We start from the raw sequence: 20,635 nt of genomic DNA on the forward strand, positions 1-20,635 counted from the left end.
AAGTACCCGACTGTGTTTAGCCACTGAGATTTGATAAAGCTTCATCACTAAAGCACAATGTCAGTATTATGTGACATGTGGCCCAATATGTTTGAATCAAAATTAACAGGTTGATTTAGTCTGTGTGGTCAGACAAATGTTGGCTGAAAATAGTGAGCCACAAGGGGGTATGAAAGAACAATAAGAAGTCAAGATACATCCTCATTAAATAAAATGTGTTTTATTAGCTGAAAATATGTTAAGCAATGTAGCAGTCAGATTATTTATCATTAGCTCAACATACTGATGAAAAGGAAGAAAAAAAATCAATACCACAATTGGATCACTCAATAGCTTGAATAAGAGCTTGCTCACTGGGCTGATTCACAGTGAAAACAAAGTCCAAATGGCTTCTTTTCTCACAAATATAACAAAATAACTGACAACAGTAGTGTGTTATTGTTTACCATCAGCAGAATCTGCTGAGATCCTCTTGTGCATACAGTAATATAATTCCAATATGATTTGTCACATTTTCAATTTAACAAAAAAAAACACTGAAGCTTACTTGTACTACACCACTACACAGGATAAAAAGCAACAGTACATGAAACAGTACTAGTAAACTGATATTGAAATAACACAATCCAAGATTCCATGGGGGCTGCTAATGATATTCAAATAATTAACAATATCTGCCTGAGTTTGGTCTGTCCAAAGTTTCATCACAAGAATAAAAAAATCATTGAAAAAAATTTTCAAGTTGAAATAAAACCAGTGAGTATTATGATTACTGCTAAGCACAGAACTTGACAGTTAGTGGTACAAGTTAACCTGGATGAAGTTTGTCTCCATAAAGGAATTGCACTTAAAAGAAAATTACATATCTCATCCAATGATAAACAAACTTTTACATGACAATACGAGTGCATAGCTGGAAACAAAGTAATAATACTCATGTAACTTATTTTTTTGTTTTACAGACATGTTCATACGTCTCAAATGATCAGTCAGCCAGGCCATCAGAAAATGTAAAATCATGAATATTTAAAAGCATGCACAGTGATTGAGCTACCAGTAGAAAAATATTAACGAAGGCTACAAAGGGACAGTGGATACTTCACTAAAGGCATCCATTTTCAGAGTTTTGCACTTGATTTAACGAGAACTGTATTAATGTTTAGCATGCTTGCATAGAATGAGGTAGCTCAATTGCAAAATGGATCACACGGCACAATCGGAAGCACTCAAACAATTTTCCTTTTCATTGCAATTTTTATTTATTTATTATTATTATTGTAAGGATTGCTCTCTTCACTGCCCTCATCCATCCTCATTCCCAACCAAAAAGAAAATACAGCTTTTGTAATAAAATTTGTCAATCAAACCTCTGTTCCATCCTGCAAATTATTTCGGAGCTTAATGTTGAGGTTTACCTGCTTAACCTTGACACCTTTTGCTCGAACTATATCGTCATTCGTATTCAGTATATTGATGTTCTTTGAGGTGCAGTGCCTGCCATTTAAGTTCTTCTCATGTCTGTTCAATGTTTTGTTACAAATTTCAACTTTCGTGTTCAGCGGATATTCCTCTGGGACCTCTTTGGGCAATTTCTTCTTATGCTTACACTTTCTTGCTAAAAAGCAAGCAGCAGTGAGGAAGAGGAGTAGCAGAACAACAGCAGCAGAGGCTCCTCCGATTGACGCCTCTTTGCGCAAGGTTTGAGCCAAAGCTTCGGAATCCAGTCTTAAGTTCTTCATGTTGGTGCCATTTTTGACCTGATCATTGTCACTGTCATAAATTAAAGAGTTGTCAAGTGTTAGCTTGCCATTCTGATCCACCAGATCTCGCTTTCGGCGTGTGAGCTGGTAGCTAAGTGAGCGCTGAACCCGTGGGCCAGAAAGTGATTCTGGACCAATGATATAGATGACTTGCAAGTACCACTGATGGCCAGCTTCCACCTGAGATGAAAGAGACAAAGGTGTTTTAAGGAGACATGATTTAGGAACGTGTAGCCAGAACCACAAAATAATGTACCTGCAACTAAACTGTTGCTAAATAAATAATAAGCACGACACTGCAGAGGAAATTTTGCTCATCTGGTTTTTCTCCCCCACTATTTGCTGGTGTGCTGTTTATTTTTGATTGGAGAGGGTTAGTAGAGCAAAGCATTATTCAGTAGTGACAGGCATCAAAATCTAAACATGCTACCAACTCACCAGCTGATAATTGGGAATGGCTGCCTTGCCCACTCATCATGAGTATACCCCTGTAAATGTGGAAACCAGCAGCTACTCTCAGGGCACAAGATATATTTTTTTGTAATTTGTTGAGCATAGTGCTCCCTATCCATGGATTTCCACAATCATCATTTGGGATATGCGTGAGAAACCCTCAACAAAATACATGTTATTTTTCATCTTGAACATTAGGAATCTTACAATTGGCACCACCCTCCACCTCCACTCCTGAACATATTTAGAAAATTATTATTGGAGTCTTTGCTGCGTAACTTATTTGAGAAAGGCAGGTGTCCTGTTGAGAGTTTGGATATTTAATTTTATAGTCAGGTTAATTTACAAAAATTAAGTGATTTTAAGATGGATAAGTTAGGTCACAGCTCAACCAAGATCTCAGTGACAGAATAAGCTGAAGGATTAAAGAGCCTGTTCTTATGTACTGTATAAGTTATGAAACAGATTTGGCTCTGATCTGCCCAAGCTTCCACACAGTGGCCAGGTATGCAGAATAAATGAATGGCAGCAACGTAAAAGGAAACATTACCTTAGGTTAGAAGAGAATTTAATAGTTTACTTAGCAACAATCTTGTAAGTACTAGATTAAACAGGATTCAACATTGTCCCTCAGATGGAATGTCACTAACTACATTTTACAACACATCATCACGGTGTTCGATACATTTGAAGGAGTATTTGCCTGAAAACTGGGTTAGCTTGGTGATGTTTTTCTTAATATTATGTGACGGTCTTTAACTTGGAGTAAATTGCATTGGAAGCAACTCCAAAGTCAAATCATAGCATTTATGAAACTGGTTTGGGAACTTCCTGTCATGGGTCAATTTTGCAATGCAATTTTAGCCCAAAACTGACACCTGCGATGTGTTGTTCCCCAAGCTATGCTCCTCTTGGAAAGCTTTAGAGGATTTTGAACTCATTGCCCTGGAAGTGGCTTGTTGGTTATTTTAGAAGAACATGGTCATGATGCCCTTGTGCTGACCTGGGAGGCATGCATATATTTACAATACCTCCCTTAGTCCCCTCTTCTCATCCTGCATCACCAACCACAATGTGTGCACCAGTGCTGTGCCTCTTGTCACTCCCTGCTGCCTTTACTAAATGTTCCACTTCCCCACTCTCCAGCCCACATGAACTCAGTTCCAGATCCACCACCTCCAAACCTCATCTATCCCCCCACCCCACCTTCACTAGAGCTTATGTGAGATCGGTGTGCCCCTTTTAAGAACTGCAGCATGTGACCAGTTGCTCTGCATATGCTGATAGCGAATGGTTGTGTCACACCAGGCAGATCAGTCCCCCCATGTGGGAGAAAGTAGGCCATTTTGGCGCCATGGTAGTGCGATGCTATTACAACTCAGTATGTTCCAGAGTTTGCAGTTCAGTTCCGCTGCCGTCTGTGCAGAGTTTGTACATTCTCCGCGTGAACCATGTGGGTTTCTTCTGGGTGCTCTGGTTTCCTCCCAAAGTGCAAAGATGTACCAGATATTAGATTAATTGGTTATTGTAAATTGTCCTGTGATTAGTCTAGTATTAAATAAGTGTATTGTGTAGCCCATTAGGCTGAAGGGCCTGTTCCAGGCAGAATCTCTAAATAAATATAAATTTTAAAAGTTGCACTACTCTTGATAACTTCTTTTGTTAGTTTAAGTGACTGGCTCCCCTCCAGTAGAACATGGATTAAGAGACTGAGAGAAAGATCTTGGGAAATGGCACCAAAACGTTGACTCTGTGCCTGATTCTCAATAGCACATTCAAGCCAGGATCCTTCACAGGCTGATGCATAAAGATAATGAACTGCGATCGAGCTGAGATAACAGGCAAAATAAATGACTTAGCTAATGGATTTCCAAGCTGGTAATCATCTACAAAATGGAGAGAGTGGGAAGAAACCTTAATCATACGTTGAATTAGCTGTGGAGGATAATTCAGAACTTGCACTACTATTGAGATGATATTGTATTCTATTACTTGTCAAAGTGTATGCAAAACAGAAACAAGACCAACCAGCCATCCTTCAGCCTGCTCCATCACCCAATAACATCACATCAACATCACTTTGGTGAACTAATTGAATATCCCTTGATTCCCTGAATATCCAGAGATCCATTAAACAGACATTGTGAATGAGCCTCCACTGCCCAGCTGGTAGGGAATTTCAAAATTTACCACTCTCTGAAGGAAGAGATTTCTTCTCGACTTATTCCTCAATGGCTAACCCTTATTTTGAGATGGTGTCCCATTCAAAGGAAACATTAGCTCTGCGTTTGTCCTGTAAAAATTTTGTATATTTCAATGTGATCACCCTGTAGTTTTCTGAAGTCAGAGTAGAAATAGGCCCAGTCTGTTTTAGCTTACAGTCCATCAGGACCAAGCTGGCTCCCAGGATTCCTATTCATCCATTAATTTTTCCGTAAAATATACTCCCCACATACTTATCAACTTCCCTCCATTTCCAGCACTCACGTATACACTAGGGTAATTTGCAATGGTCAATATATCTAACAACCTGCACATCTTTGGGAGGAAACAAGTATACATATGACAAACATGGTGAGGCTAAACTCAAACTAGACAAACAGCACTTGGGTACTCCATAACTCAATGGTACAAACATTGAATTTCCCACGCCCCTGAATTCCTTTCCCACTTCTACCAGTCCACCTAGGCACTCTGTCTTCTCTTGTTCACCTTTCCTATTCTCCTCCCCCACCCAGTTATGTAAATTAATTCCTCACTCTCAAATGGTCCCATCTGCTCTATCACCCACATATCTAAACACATAGGCTTCATTTCCCTTGGGTTCCCCATCTGGTTCCATCCATCCATAATTTCTTCCTTACCTGGTTTCACACCATCTTCCAGCCTCTGTATCTACCTTTCCTCTCCACTCACTTAGCTCTACCTCCCCAGCATTTCCATCTATAACCCACAGCCTTTGTCTCAAAGCTCTCTTCCCTCCCTCCATTTCTGGCTCCATCAGCCCATCATTACTCCTCAGTTGGTTCCATTTACCAGCCGCCCAACACCACTTTCACCTCTTTACACTGGCCAACTCCCCTCTACACACTCAGTCCATATGAAGGCTCTTGTTCTGTAACACGGACCAGCTTTCCATCTCCACAGATAACGCTTGACCTACTGAACTCCTCCACCAGTTTGTTTTTCGTTCCATGTTAAACATTTGCTGAACTCCCTGCATCACACGCATATCCTTCCTTGGGACCTGCACATTGTATTCCAGTTCCAAACTCATCGAAGCCACGAGTAACTGGAGCAAGATATCTCTGATCTTGTATTGAAATCAATACAGGAAACTGACTGCTATTTAATGATCGATAATGGCAATTAAATAAACAAACAGACCTTGTAAAGAGCATCAACCTTCATAGTGAAACCATCTACTCCAGGCATGCTCGTCATTAGATGGAATTCTGGTGCATCAGAAGCAAACTGAGCATCAAAAGGTACATCGTGAAAATACTGATCAGTTACTTCTGGCTGGTTGCGATCCTTAAAAAGAACAAAAGGACAAGTGCTAACACTCACACAGAGCCAGCAATTACAGGCAATCTACAAAAGCCAAACAAAATCTGTAATAAAATTCCTGTTAATTACTGTGGTTTTATAAAAGGTTTGCATTAGCTGTGCTAGTTTTAAAGTGCAAAAGCACAGAGTCCATCGCTATTATTAAAACAGGGATGAAATGCAGGAGCCAGTCTGTAACTGAACTACATAATTGGAAACAGAAAAAGTACCAGACTGCCTGGAAGAGTGTGGAGCTAACAGAGAAGATATCCCTCTTCCCTGCACCTAGGAAGCAAGGTTCCTCGTTGTACCAAATTTCAATGACAGCACCGAAACTTGCTGAAGATTATATAATCAATATATTACACAGGATGACAAAAACACCATTGCATTTGAAGGCCCTGGACATCTGGAGAAGGAATACAACTACAAGGTTCAAGCCCCTCCCAAGATGGCTCAAAGGAAGAGGCATGGAATATCATCAGTACCTGCCAGCACCTCAGGGAGATAGAGTGTTAACTTTTAGTTTGCTCTTCTCTTCCGTAATGTAAACGTTAAAATAATCAATAGGTAGATGACAGCTGGATACTTTATGCCCATTTTCCCGGCTCACTTCACACTCAAACCATCTAAAAATCAACAGCTTAAAATGGATACGTTTTCCACTCACAGAATTCTACAATTCATAAGTTGTCAAACCTACCAAAAGGAGAAATCTATGCTTTAAGTGTTTATTGGGCTGGATACAGCCATACTGTGGACCTTCATTATAAATAGTCCCAGTGGGGTCAAAGAAAGGGACATGACCGTCCTTCCCAGTGCAGAGATACACCTTCTCCAATTGCAATCGGTAGGCAGCGTTGAGGTTCTGCTCGGGGTTCCACAGCACACGTCCATACAACCTTTGACCTGGAAAAGCAAGAGAGGAACGTGAACCAAATGCTCATGGGCAATGCACACAATGTGGTTATAACACACATCCTGTGATAATTGGCCACATCTTGCTAGCGTTAACACATTTTGTGATCACCATATTCGACAGGAACTGATGTTATTTAAAAATGTATAGATATCTCTAGAAAACACAACTACTCAAAAGTATTGTAGTACATGTTTCAGTTTAGACATTATGTCAGGATAAGATTAAATAAGATCCATTAAAAATGGGCTGAGCAAGAATTGGTTGTATCTTTAACCTAGTGCCAAGAAATTCTAAATAAAAGTGCTTTAATTATGGGAAGTGGTATATAATCTTAAGCAGAACATTTTAAAATAGCATGGTTCAGAAATACTCCTCAACCCCTCATGTTGAGAGTCTCGAGGAGGAAAAAGATAATGAAAGACTTCAGCAGAATGCTTGACTTTTAAAAAGTAACTGTGGTGGTTTACTTGTACTCCTTTGTAGTCAAAAATAGATCTCAAAGTTTGTTTGCTTTCTTCCCTTGGTTTTGCTGGGGAGTGTTCCAGAGTCAAAAAGATGACAGTGACTTCACTTTGAACCAGGATGGTTTGCTATAGTAAATTATGAAGAGCTTGCCATCTCTTAGCTGCTCTGTTGGACGGACAACAATGCATGAAACAAGGCATTCTTTCTAAAGAGGCCACTTGGACCATTAAGTACTTAAGTTTTATTTTATAAATTAAGGACTGCAATGGATGATAATTCAAAAATGCACCCAAATCCATGGATTTAAAGACAAAGAAAGCAGATTAAGTGACTTGACATTATTTATTCCTGGAAGTGAAACAATAAAATTTGGATTTAACACTGCTCCAGAATGTGGTTTCCAGGATAAGTTCCTGCTCTCTAAATCTATCACATGATTTACCAATCAAATAGGTGAACAGTTTAGCACGAGACTCAAATAAATACTCTTTGTACTGGATTTCAGCATCCAGATGGTGTGGTGCCCATGCTATACTTCTCAAATTTGGGAGCCAAAACTCTTCATTCAACAGACTGACTGAATTTGGTTAGGAAAAACATACACAAAACAGCAAGAGAGTAAGGGAGCAGTAGCAGCATCCCAATATGGGTCAACTGTATTCATAGAAAATAACAATTAGCTCTACTGGAATACATTTTTCAGAATCTGAATATGGAAAGTTTATTCTGGGTTGCTTGGACTGAATCTGTCTTTAAGATCAATGCAAGTTAATCCCTTCATTACTCTTCTACCTCTGGATACTAGCCCAGAGACTTGAGCAAATAATCTACACAGGACTTCCTATCAGAACTCCCTATTAAGAGTCCTGCCCTTGCAGATCACATATTAATCCGGTTTCACATTTGCCTTCTCAGTTGGAAGTAAATGGTTCAATGTGAATATTTTGAAGAAACACAAGGAAGCTCTCTTTTCTTTCCCAGCAAACAGTTAGCCCCTCAAGCAATGAATAAAAAGAGGTCATCTGCTCATTATTTTGTTGCTGTCTATGAAAGCTCAGCACGTACAGATTTCCAACATTGTGACAGAAGCTACATTTCAACAAAGTGCATTCGCTGTAAAGTACATTACGACTTCCAGGATTATAAAAGCCAAGTATTTTTGACCACAATAGAAGCAAAAGAAATATGTTTCTAAAAGAGAAAAGTAATGGAAAAGAAAAAAAAAACAAAGGCAATGGAGAAGATACAGACAATGCTTACAGCAAATTTTATTCTAAGGAATACTTAGAATTCTTTGAATATGTCCCTTGACTACACATTCCAGTTGAAAAGAGCAACTGTATCCTGGTTCAGCACAAAAAATAGGAACATACAACAGTTCAGCACAAGAACAGACCCTTTGGCCACAATGCCAGTGCTAACCATGATGTTAATTTAACAGAACCTACACCCATACTTGGTCTATTCACTACCAGTTCACGTGCCTATCCAAATGCCTCTCAAACACTCCTATCATAACAAGAGGATCCAGTTGAAAAATCAATTTTCTTTGACCTATTTTCCACTGGTTAAGGATATTATGAGTATTTATCAGATGATAAATCATTTCAGCGAGATAATTAAGCAACTGTTATTTCAACTGAAGCCAAATAAACAGATGATAATGAATGGTTAGCAACTATAAAATCTCTTACATAAAGGCAAGACTGTGGTTCATATTATATTTAAAACCTGCGTACCCATAGAGAAGGCTCCTTTGTAATCCATTTCAGCTAAAGACATCCCAGTTTCAGATGGATCCATCATAAAGACTTTTTCATTATTGCAAAGGTGAAACTCTGTGTTGAGAGAGTAGACAACGGGTACTGGGCGATTTGTCTGTTGAAATGCAATTGGGACAAGGAACCTTGAAAGAAAGATAACACACAATAATGTTAACACACTGACATTATCTCAGGAGACATTTACTTAAACTATCCAATTAAGTAAGCAGCAGCATACAGTGAAAATAGAAGCTACTATTCAGAGCTGGAATCTACAATACATTTCGATTAATTCTTGATACAACTATGTTACCAGTGATTTCTTTTACTTTGATTACTGTCCATTACTAGATATATGCCACCATCTTAATATATAAATTTCAGCTTTCAAATAATGATGTGCTTGCAAGAACAGCTTAATGAAGTTTAAACCGTAATCTTAATTTATGGTGGAAATCAGAGACTTGCAGAGTACAGCACAGAGATTTAAATGAACTAGGCATCAGCTGCATGTCAACACAACTGTATGTGATTGTGGTGTATTCCGAGTGGATTTAGCCCTTTGAATAGCACAGGTTTTAGAAAGCAATCCTCACGACCTGTCAATGACCTACATTGCTTTAAAGCGAATAAATGTATTTTATAAAGTCTACTCACACTTTCAGTGTGGAAAATACAATAGTCAATCTTCAAGTGACATGATGCAAATGCCCAGGTAATCTGCTTTAATGATGTTGGAGGGATAAACATTAACTTTAACACCAGTGATAGGTCTTCTGCTCTTCATCAGTGTGATTGCTTACATTGGGACAAGGCAGCAGATGGGCTTCAGTTTAATGTCATATTAAATGAGTGCCACTGTTATGAGTGGAAAGGAGTAAACCTGGCCATTACTGAGCAAAGACACAGCACAAGCAGACCAAAACTCCAAACAGACACACTAAATGCTAGCAGATTATTCTCAGCCCCAAATGACCAAATAACCAGTACAAATATGACAAAGGCATTGATTGTGTGGATAGCCAGAGGCTTTCTCCTAGGGATGAAATGGTTAACACAAGGGGCTGTAGTTTTAAGGTGCTTGGAAGTAGGTTCAGAGGGGATGTTTTCCACACAGTGAGTGGTGGGTGCATGGAATGCACTGCTGGGGACGGTGGTGGAGGTGGATATAATAGGGTCTTTTAAGAGACTCTTAGACAGGTACATGGAGCTTAGAAAGATAGAGCGCTATGCGGTAGGGTAATCCTAGGCAGTTTTTAGGGTAGGTTATATGGTTGGCACAACATTGTGGGCTGAAGGGCCTGTAATGTGCTGTAGATTTCTATGTTCTATGTTCCAAAAGTAAAACAACAAATGTGTGTCTAAGTTATAATTAATTTGATAAATAAGGTTTCCTTTATTTATTTAATCTGATTGTCAGGTTTTTATGACCTGTGATTAAACTTTTTTGTTGGGCAAGATCTATTTTTGCAAAGATCTAATCTATGTTTTCAAATTAGGAAGGGCCATACATGTATGTTAAGTTTAAAGAAAATGTTGCTTGTTTTTGATATACACTCAACAGCATCTATATTGAAGATATGTCTTCAGTTTAACAGGGTTCGTGGAGGCAAGAACTGAGGCTTAGTTGCTGCTCACAGACCACTTTGCCTTGTGGGATGACCGGGAGCTTGATTGGAACCAATGTAGTCACACATGGCAATAATGGTGATGGTGCTGGTGGTTGGACAGTGTGGAATCAGCCTGATCAAGAGCGTTCTGGCAATTATTCTACAATAGTGATGGCATCATAGCTTCTTGCAGTCATAAGCTCTATCTTTGCTCATTTCATTATCAATTGCATATTACAGAAGGCTCAGTGGTGTGAGGCTGGAAAATCAGTGTGAAGCAAGCTGCAATATTAACTCCAGTTTTCTACAGTAATCTGAACTTTGCAGTTATACTACACGTTATATTTTATCCCGTATATATGTGTGTGTGTGTGTGTGTGTGTGTGTAATGATTAAAAAGGCATAATGCAAATCCCCTGCAACACAAAACAAAAAAATCCCCTGCGTTCTACATTTTGAACTGAAGCTGAAAAAGTGCAGTGCTTGCACTGCAAGGTCAGAACGAGGTCATACTTTTCAGGAGCATGTGCTGTACAGGCCAATGGCTTATCTCCAGGGTCAATCCAAGGCTGCGTGGGCTGGACGGTGCAGGGGATCAAAAAAATGGTGTACTCTCCCGAATAGTCTTTTCTATGGATAAGTAAACATTAGAAAAAAATTAGTATTCAAACTGCTCAAAAATAGATTTACTGCTGAATCACGTATTGAATCCTAACTAATAAGTGCTGATACAGTATGTTTATGCTATCCCCAGTAGCCTTTTTAACTAAAATAACTTCGAATATGCTGAGTTTATCATTTATAATATCATTTTATTTACCACAAATATTTTCCTGCGTCCAAAAGGCTTTTTAAATTGAATATCATGTACAATCATAGTTTGCTAAGATGAATACTCACTCAGTTTCAAATTCTGACAGGCTAAAAAATCACATAAAATAGTCAGCATTTGCAAAGTACAATGTTAATTAACAGCACAAGAACATTTAGCAATACTCTGAAAAGAAAGGCCATAAAGTCTAAAATGCTCACCACCACCCCCCCATCCCACCCCACCAACGTTCAACAGATCTTGATCCCAGACTGTAAACATTTTAATAACATGCTTGGTAAAAAGTAATGTTTCATGCATTTTGTACTTATTAAAATGAATAGACTCATTATTGGAGTATTTGTATAGGATCTTCAGCATACACTTGGAAGATCAAAATACTCTTTCTGAATGTATGATCACAAGATGTCTATTCTTGCTATTTTTTATATAAAAGCTGAACAAAGTGCATATTTACTGGATCATTCACTTCTTATTACCCATTATACTATCGTTAAAAATACCAGTCACCTTAAATGTGAGACTCAAGATCATCTAATGTGAAATTGTTTCAAAGACTGCTGTTTATATTGGCAGAGAAATATATTTGAATTCATTCGCCCATTTTAACAATGACATTAATCAATACAAAATTAATTCATTTGTGGACAAAACAATACAAACAATGAACTTTGGTCAACTAACTCAGATGGCAAATGTGCCAAGACAAAACTGTTATTGTTGCCTCGAGCAGGTTTTGCATTAAAATTCTATCTATAATAAATATGGAAACATTCTGCATTTGCACCTCACATTGTCAGCTGTATAAATGAGACCACCATTCCCTGTCATGCTACGTCCACATTATGGCACATGGATTAATTATTTGCCACTATTTGATTTTAAATAGGGGTAATGTGCTTTTCTCTCCCCATCAAGAAAATGTATCCTTTTCAAAGTAAAAATGGAATGCATAAATAAAAGGAATTATGTCACATATATCTGTTGTATATGCTAATGTGCATATGGGGTTATATTCTGAAGAAACAGGCATAGTTGAAAGGTTTCCTTATACAAGTCAGATGATAATGGGATTGAATTTCCACATGGCTTCTATGGATCTATCCACCATAACTGTGACAGATGGTCCTCAAAAAACCCGGTAAAGTATTATGTATTATCTAAACCACAACAATGCAGATCATTTCTTCCTCCCCTTAAGGTATTCTGTGCATTCCTATTGCACTCTCTGATTGAGCAAACTTCACCAATATCCAAACTATACTTATTATTTTATGATGAATCAATGATCAGTGGGTAACTTTATAGTTCACCTAAAATGTTCCATTATGAAATCAGATAGCATCTGGAGAAAGAGAAACAAAGAGAATATTTCAAGTTGAAGGTATGAAACAACATCTCTATTCCACATCACAGAGGCTGCTTGATTTGTAGACTGTTTCAGAAATATCTGCCTTAATTTCAGATTTCCACTATCTTCAGTATATTTTTTCAAAACAATAATGTGTCGCCATCCAATGCTGAGAAAAGATCCCAAAAGGGTTAAAATCTATCAAAGTTAAATGTATACATCTTTCCAAAACATGCCAGCGAAGTTCAAAACAAGACAGGCTGTCAATTTTTTAAAAAGTATGCTCTTGAAATATCGTAGTCCATAAAGTGTCCCCGCACAGGGAATGGCTTTGTACTCTACCTGTTATAGGAACTAGTTGCTCGCCACAGTTGATATGGAGAATCAAATGTTTGAGTGCTCCAGATAAGTTGAAGATCAAATTCAATGCCTCCTAAATGGTCAGGAGCCACAATCTGAGACTTCTGTCCTGGCAATGTGTGGTGATCCGTCACAAAATGTCCTGAAAAGGAAAGTAAACCTCACAGGTGAGGTTGTTCTCCCTCAGCTCAGAAATCAGTTCTGTGGCCAAGTTTAGGCTCCTTACTTTGAGTAACATATCCAACAATATGTGTACATTTCTAATGTGGTCAGTGGATGAACATCCATTCAACCCATTAACCAATGCAGTTTTAAGCATCTTTATGGTTTAACCAAAGTTATTCCTTTATTATTTAAAATCTTATTCTACTTATGATGGGCCTTGCCCTTCTTTAAAAGTAAAAAATATCATCTTTCTCCTTTCACTGGCTTACTCGCACTTTCCATTTTAGATGTGGGAGGAGTATTTTTTTAAATAAGAGATTTCATTGTTTGGAATTCAGCTGTAGGGCCAGTTTGGCAGGACCTGATGAAAAGCCTAGATTCAGAAGACTGACAGGATTTCATGCCAATGCTTACTGTATCCAAATCAGAGAGAACTCTTAGCAGAGTGCTCAGAGTAATTACACATGCTTGAAAGTAAAATGTGACACAAGAGAAATGTTTACTGGAACTTATCAATGCCTCTTTTAGTGCGCCATGCACAGCACAGAAGGGTGATTATTTTCAATGGCAGCATTGCTGCCTGAGCTCCATTGAGGCAAGGCCTCTATCTGCTGGTCAGAAGCCTGCTGTGACTCTGTCCTCATTTTCTGGGTCTGGGCCAACTGAGAGAATGTGGCAGCCTCCTGGCGCCAATGTTGTTCTTTTCTCAGAATCCAGCTCGGTGGGGAAGAGCAATGAAGTGCCTCTTGAAAAGTCTGGTCTACAGTGTCAGTGAATGGAGGGGCAGATGGGTGTGCAGGGCTCCTGGGAAACTTCAGTTTAATGAAATGGTGGCAAGAAATTTTACTTTGAAGCCGTAGAGCTAATTATGTTAAAAAGACTAAACAGACAGCATGACACCCCACTGGAAAACTAATCTTATCACCTCTTCTCCTGGCAAAAGTCAACAGAGGCACAGAGGCATGCAATGGAAGGGAAACGGCAAGCCGTTTGTAGTTGCCACCATTTAGATGAGGTTAATGGAGGAGGAAGAGAAAGTAGTCATCTCCCACACACCAACTTCTGCAGACCCTCCCCCAAAAATAAATTTAAGAAAGTTGCAATCACTTTTAAGAACAGTGATTCCACTGATGAATATCTCATTGTCCCTGGAGTTTTATAAACAAGAGCTCAGGGAGTTGGGCTGGGGTCATGGATATTAGCATGGATAGCAGACTAGCTAAAGAACAGATGAGAGGGAGTGGGATTCAACGAAAAAGAAAGTCAAAGATAATCAGAAAATTCAACAGGTCAGGCAGCATCTCTGGAAAGAGGAAGAGTTAACATATCAAGATGAAAACCCTTGTTTGAAATATGATTAAAGAAAACATTTTGCAGTGTGACAGTCGGTTACTACCAGGATCACTGCTTTGACCCTAGTGACGAGATGTAGGATCTGCTGTAACACGTCCAAAATATTCGTCAATATGGAAAAGTAAACCTGTAGGGATTACAAACAGACTCCATTAAGACATAGGTTTTGTGGTTAGATGCAAATGTGAAGCTTAATATGGGGGAATGTGAATTTGGTTAGTGTATAGAAGTACAGTAAAAGACTAGATATTTCAAACTGTAGGAAGGGTAAGAGTTTGTGGCCAGATCGATATGGATGTCATTGTTCGTGAACCACAGAATTATCAAGGCAAATTGAATACTGGCCTGAGTCAGTATAATGCGGTAATATTTTATTTCATGAGTAATGAAGTCTTGCTGCAGTTCTGAGTATTTGTAATTCTCTAACCTCCAAACCTTAGGCTGCTCAGTCATTGAGTATTGCCAACACTGAGGTTGATAGGTTTATTGTGTATTGAAAAAGGAATCAAGGGATACTGAGATTTTCATTTGAAGCAGAGCCAAGTTCAAGGATAATCTAACTGGATTTTATAAAGATACCATCACCCTTGAACCTCACACCAAAAGAATGAAGTAATTTTTTGTCAAATTTTACAATATTAGCCCATCATTAGTATCTTAGCACAGAAACTATTACACACAAGTATGATGACTGAAAAGATAGCACATTTGGTACAAATAAATTCCAAACCATATTTCAAGGCAATGATTTATCAGTGTTGAAGAATCACACCCTAAATCTGTTACTTTTATTGTTCATGATGATTCTAGATTTCAGCCTCTCTGTGAACAGAATTCGAGTGTAGGAATTTCTCTGCTCTACATGGCGTGTGTCCTTGAGCAAGGCACTTAACAACACACTGCTCCAGTCCACCCAGCTGAAAATGGGTACCACCAAAATGCTGGGGGTTAACCTCGCGATAGACTGGTGTCCTATCGGGGGGAGAGTCTTGTACTCTCAGTCGCTTCGCGCCACGGAAACCAGCATAAGCACCAGCCTGATGAGCCTATAAGTCTCGGGACAGACTTTAACTTTTTAACTTAACTTTTAACATGACATGTAGTTCCATGTTAAACCCTTAGTATTCACGGTGGACTAGATTTTGCAAAGGCATCGCTGGAAGTTGTGACCCAAAGTATTTGAAACGCCTATGATCATTGTTATCTGTTCTTTACAAACAGTTTTTATACATGCAAGGAGAAATCTCTCAAATTCTAGTTAGTAGTCCTGTACTTTCTGAACTGTGGGACCCCAACCATGCAAACACTACCACCCATCCCTTGCTGGTCCTTTTACTTAAATCATTTTCGTTTCCCAAATATCTCCCAGTTTCCCTGTCCTATAATTTTCTAGTCCCCCTGCTCCTGATTGCAACCCCGAAGCTTGCTTCGAAACCAAAAGAACACTTTTACTAAGATACTTGCCTATTTGGGTGTACATTGGAGCCATGTCTGCAAAATGTACAGCTGACAATCAACAACCAAAACAATTGTTGGCCGTTACTTTTTTACCATTCCAAAACCTCAGTGGATATTCTGAAGCCTCTTGGCATTAAAGTCAATAGCAACTTACACAATAAATGCTAATATGTATGTTATTATTGTAAAATGATTTATGGAATATACATTTCTATTGTACATATTTCTTTTGTCTTTCTTCATTTTCAATGTCCTTCAAAGTACCTCTAAATTTTGCATGGGTCTTGAATTCAATGACAAGACGACCATCTTCTCTTATGTAAATCCGTATTATCTGAAGCTGTGCTGACAACACACTGTCAGTCTGAATTCCTGTATAAAGAAAAATGAAGAAAAGCTTTAGATGAATGAAAATAAGTGAAACAGAACAATTTTTTGTGGCTTTTCTGATCTACCTGTTCTCCATAGAACAGTATCGTAAAAGAATGAGAACTCCATCTCAGTGTGATGCTCCAGTGAAGCCCAGCCTCTTGGTGCTGTAACGTAAATATAAGACACATACAGGGGCACTGACACGGTCAGGAATGATTGGGCAGAGTCTCGAACCTGCAAATGTTAGAATGATAAAGAATCGTGTCAGAATAAAACCCTTTGAAGAGCAAGTTTCTTGGCTTAAAAATTTCATTTTCTGTACACTTTACTGTAAACACAACACAATCCAATCACCCCTCAATGAAACAATACTACAAAGTCTTTGCTTCCTCTCACCTCCACAAATTCACACCAATGTGCACATCACAAAATAAAAGTGTGTAAATTGACTGGATAGACTAAAATGAGAAGATAGTTTGAATGTAATGAGCAGCTTTGGATGAGAAAGTTCTTTCTGGAGAAAGATTTTCAACTGTAATATCTTTATCTCCTTTGAAGCGTCCTCACTCTTTACTTTTCAAACACACGTGCTGCCTGTTGAATTCAATGGATTCATTAAACTGATGACAATCCATATCATCATTTTACATTATCTTCTAAAATCAATATTAATCAATTTGTGTTAAACTCAAGCACATAATTTAGGTTAGTATAATTATTTCAAAGCAAAGATTCAAAGGTCCTGTTCAAAGAAGAGCATTATATTTCCTATATCCAGGTCATTGTTTTCCAACTATGACTGCCTAACTCAGAAATATCATTCATTTAATTTGCAGTTTTCATGGTTTTCTCTGTACAAGTTATCTCTCATCTTTGTTTACATAACAGCTATTCAAAGGTATGTACGGGGTCTTTCTTTTTGTTAAATTTAAAATGGCTTCTTTTGTTATGTTATACTGAGGAATGCTAGAAAGTCTCTAACTAGACAGTTGTTTGGGTTATTAGAGATAGCAGGGTGCTATTAACCAATGGGTGGTCATGTATCGTTTTGTTTTCGGATACCATGCTGTATCATATGACTGTGGACGGGGTTTTGGCGGGGAGTCGGAGGAGAGATGGGGAGGACGTCTGACGTGCGGGGGTTTTTGGCGGGGAGTCAGAGGAGAGACGAGGAGGACGGTGGATTTGGTGGGGAGTCGGAGGAGAGACGGGGAGGACGGTGGACAGGGTTTTGGCGGGGAGTCGGAGGAGAGACGGGGAGGACGGTGGACAGGGTTTTGGCGGGGAGTCGGAGGAGAGACGGGGAGGACGTCTGACGTGCGGGAGTTTTTGGCGGGGAGTCGGAGGAGAGACGAGGAGGACGGTGGACGGGGTGTTTGGTGGGGAGTCGGAGGAGAGACGGGGAGGACGGTGGACAGGGTTTTGGCGGGGAGTTGGAGGAGAGACGGGGAGGACGGCGGACGTGGGGGGTTTTTTGGGGGGAGCCAGAGGAGAGACGGGGAGGATGGCGGACGTGCGGAAAGGCTCCGGTCGATCACTCCGGGTGGTCCCGAGCCGTGAGTCGACAGGATTCAGGTGGTCGTCAGGAATCGACTGAGCTCCAATGGATGCGCGTCAAGAACTGGGACTTTGATAAGTGTTGGTGCCCTTTTTTTTCATTACTTTCCTCTCTGTATCAAATTTATATTAATGTCATAGAATTAGTAATATCTATAAAGTGTATTTGTTAAAATTTACTGGGTGTGCTAGCTGATGATTGATGTTTGGAATTGATTCAGGCGGTGACCGACACTGTGGGGAGTGTTGAGGCAGGTGCTGGGCGGGATTTCCCCTAGACATATGCGAGCCAATATAACGAAACGTTACAGGTATTTCAGTGAATGCAAATTACTTTGAGAAGTCGTGATCAGACATCTTTTACTGACATAGTTTTAAAATTTTTAAAAGTTAATGATTATAAACATTTCAAGTTACAATTGTGGGAGATACCAGCACAGAAACTAGGGATGTTTTATAAACTATAATGCCATTCTTCCTTCCAACTATAACATTGTGTGAAATTTAATGGAAATTTTATTTAGTTGGAGTTGAGAAAGCAATTTGTTTAAAAATTTGGACTCTTATCCTAAGTAAATGATGACCAAATTTAAATAAGAATAAACATTTCACCATTTAAAAAAATTTTTCTTTTAATAATCACCTGGAAGTCAGCTGTCACGGAGCCACCACAGACATCAATAAGTTCTGTCATATCATAGTAGGCATCGAATGTCCAGATGCAGCTCTTCAGGTTGAGGTGTTTATACAGCTGAATGCTTTTGGGTTCTCTTACGTTCGGGTCAAACTGGAATGGCCGATCATACCCAGGCCCAAGTGTGATGCTGTCATAGATGACATAATCTAGAAATCCAGAGTCTGCAAAACATACCACTTACTTAATGTTCAAAGTTCAAAGTAAAATTAAGTATCAGAGTGCACGTACATGTCACCACATACAACCCTGAGATTCTTTTTCTGCAGGCATACCTAGTAAATCTATAGAACAAAACTGTAAACTGTAAACATCATGTACTGTAAACAAACTGAGTAAATGCAGATATAAATAAATAGCAATAAATAACAAGCATGAAATACCAATGTAACAGAGTCCTTAAATGAGTGCAGCTATCCCCTTTTGTTCAAGAGCCTGATGGTTGAGGGGTAGTAACTGTTCTTGAACCCAGTGGTGCAAGTCCTGAGGCTCCTGTACCTTCTACCTAATTGCAGCAGCAAGAAAAGAGCACGGCCTGGTTGGTGAAGATCTTTGATGATGAATGCCGCTTTTCTACAGCAGTGTTTCACGTAGATGGGCTCAATGGTTGGGAGGGTTTTACCTGTGATGTATTGGGCCAAATCCAGTACCCTTTGTAGGATTTTCCACTCAAAGGCATTGGTGTGCCCATACCAAGTTATACAGTAAATCAGCACACTTTCCACCACACATCTACAGAAGATTCCCAAGATCTTCGATGACATGCTCAGTTTCTGTAGACTCCTGAGGAATTAGAGGCACTGTTGTGCTTTCTTCACAATTATATTTATATGATGGGTCTAGTGCAGATTCTCTGAGATAGTGACACCCAGGAATTTAAAGTTATTGACCCTCTCCACCTCTGATCCTTCAATGATTACTGGCTTCTGGACATCCAGTTTCTCTCCCCTGAAGTCTACAATTAGTTCCTTAGACTCACTGACATTGAGTGAGAGGTTGTTGTCATGACACCACTCAGCCAAGTTTTCAATTTCCCTCCTGTATGCTGAGTCATCACCTCCTTTCATACAGTCCACAACAGTGGTGTGCTCAGCAAACTTGTATATGGTGATAGAGCTGTACTTAGCCACACAGTCATAGGTGTAAAGTGAAGTGATCAGGGGGCTAAGTACACATCCCTGTGGTGCTCCTGTAGTGATGGAGGATTCTGGAGATGCTTTGCCAATCCAAACCAACTGGGGTCTACAAGTGAGGAAATCCAGGATCCATTTCCACAAGGGGGTATTGAGGCCCGTATTTTGGAGTTTACTGATTAGTTTTGAGGGGACGATGGTGTTAAATGCTGAGCTGTAATCGATAAAGAGCACCCTGATGTATGTAACTTTGCTGCCCAGATGTTGCAGGGGTGCGTGAATAGCTAACAAGATGGCATCTGCTGCAGACCTGTTGCTTCAGTAGGTGAATTAGAGTGGATCCAATTCGCCACTGGCAGGAGCTGATATGCTTCAACACCAGCCTCTCAAAACACTTCATCACTGTGGATGTAAGAGCCACTGGGCGATAGTCATTTAGGAAGGGTAACCACACTCTTCTTGGGCACAGTATGATTGGTGCTTTTGTTCTTTCAACTTGCTCAGTTAACTACAGAAATATTTCACCTGATTAATCTCACAATAGCATTATTTTTTTTTAAGTGCACAAAGAAAAAGTAGAGAAAACACACAGGTTTACGACGTCAGCTTATAATCTGTTTGAATTTTTGGATGCAGTCAGCCTTATAAACAGAATGCTTGAGAGGTGACTAAATTTACAAATTATGGATAGAATCCAGATATGGTAAAATCATGGCAACATTAGCACAAATATGGTTAAAATGTTTAACATTTTGTTAAATCTGCTATTTCCTTCATTTAGCAGATATTCCTATACAGTAGTTTCCGGTTAATCAGGGCAGCTGCTTATTTGGGACGA

General features: G+C 39.3%; 1 protein-coding gene across 5 annotated transcripts in view; it reads right to left on the minus strand.

Annotated features, from left to right (window-relative positions):
• Nucleotides 1-223: 223 nt before the first annotated feature.
• The window catches only part of fras1 (Fraser extracellular matrix complex subunit 1), a 594,524-nt gene continuing 574,112 nt past the window's right edge, over nt 224-20,635 (minus strand). For all 5 annotated transcript variants that reach the window (XM_063043539.1, XM_063043540.1, XM_063043536.1 and 2 more), the window contains 9 exons: nt 18,614-18,828; nt 16,497-16,647; nt 16,306-16,413; nt 13,048-13,207; nt 11,036-11,152; nt 8,889-9,055; nt 6,466-6,671; nt 5,601-5,747; nt 224-1,940 (listed from right to left, as the gene is read on the minus strand). In XM_063043539.1, the coding sequence (XP_062899609.1) occupies nt 1,362-1,940; nt 5,601-5,747; nt 6,466-6,671; nt 8,889-9,055; nt 11,036-11,152; nt 13,048-13,207; nt 16,306-16,413; nt 16,497-16,647; nt 18,614-18,828 (1,850 nt within the window). In that variant the 3' untranslated portion in view covers nt 224-1,361. The remainder of the gene's footprint in view (nt 1,941-5,600; nt 5,748-6,465; nt 6,672-8,888; nt 9,056-11,035; nt 11,153-13,047; nt 13,208-16,305; nt 16,414-16,496; nt 16,648-18,613; nt 18,829-20,635) is intronic.

The sequence above is a fragment of the Mobula hypostoma genome, chromosome 3 (genome assembly GCF_963921235.1).
Source record: "Mobula hypostoma chromosome 3, sMobHyp1.1, whole genome shotgun sequence".
NCBI classification, from domain to species: Eukaryota; Metazoa; Chordata; class Chondrichthyes; order Myliobatiformes; family Myliobatidae; genus Mobula; species Mobula hypostoma.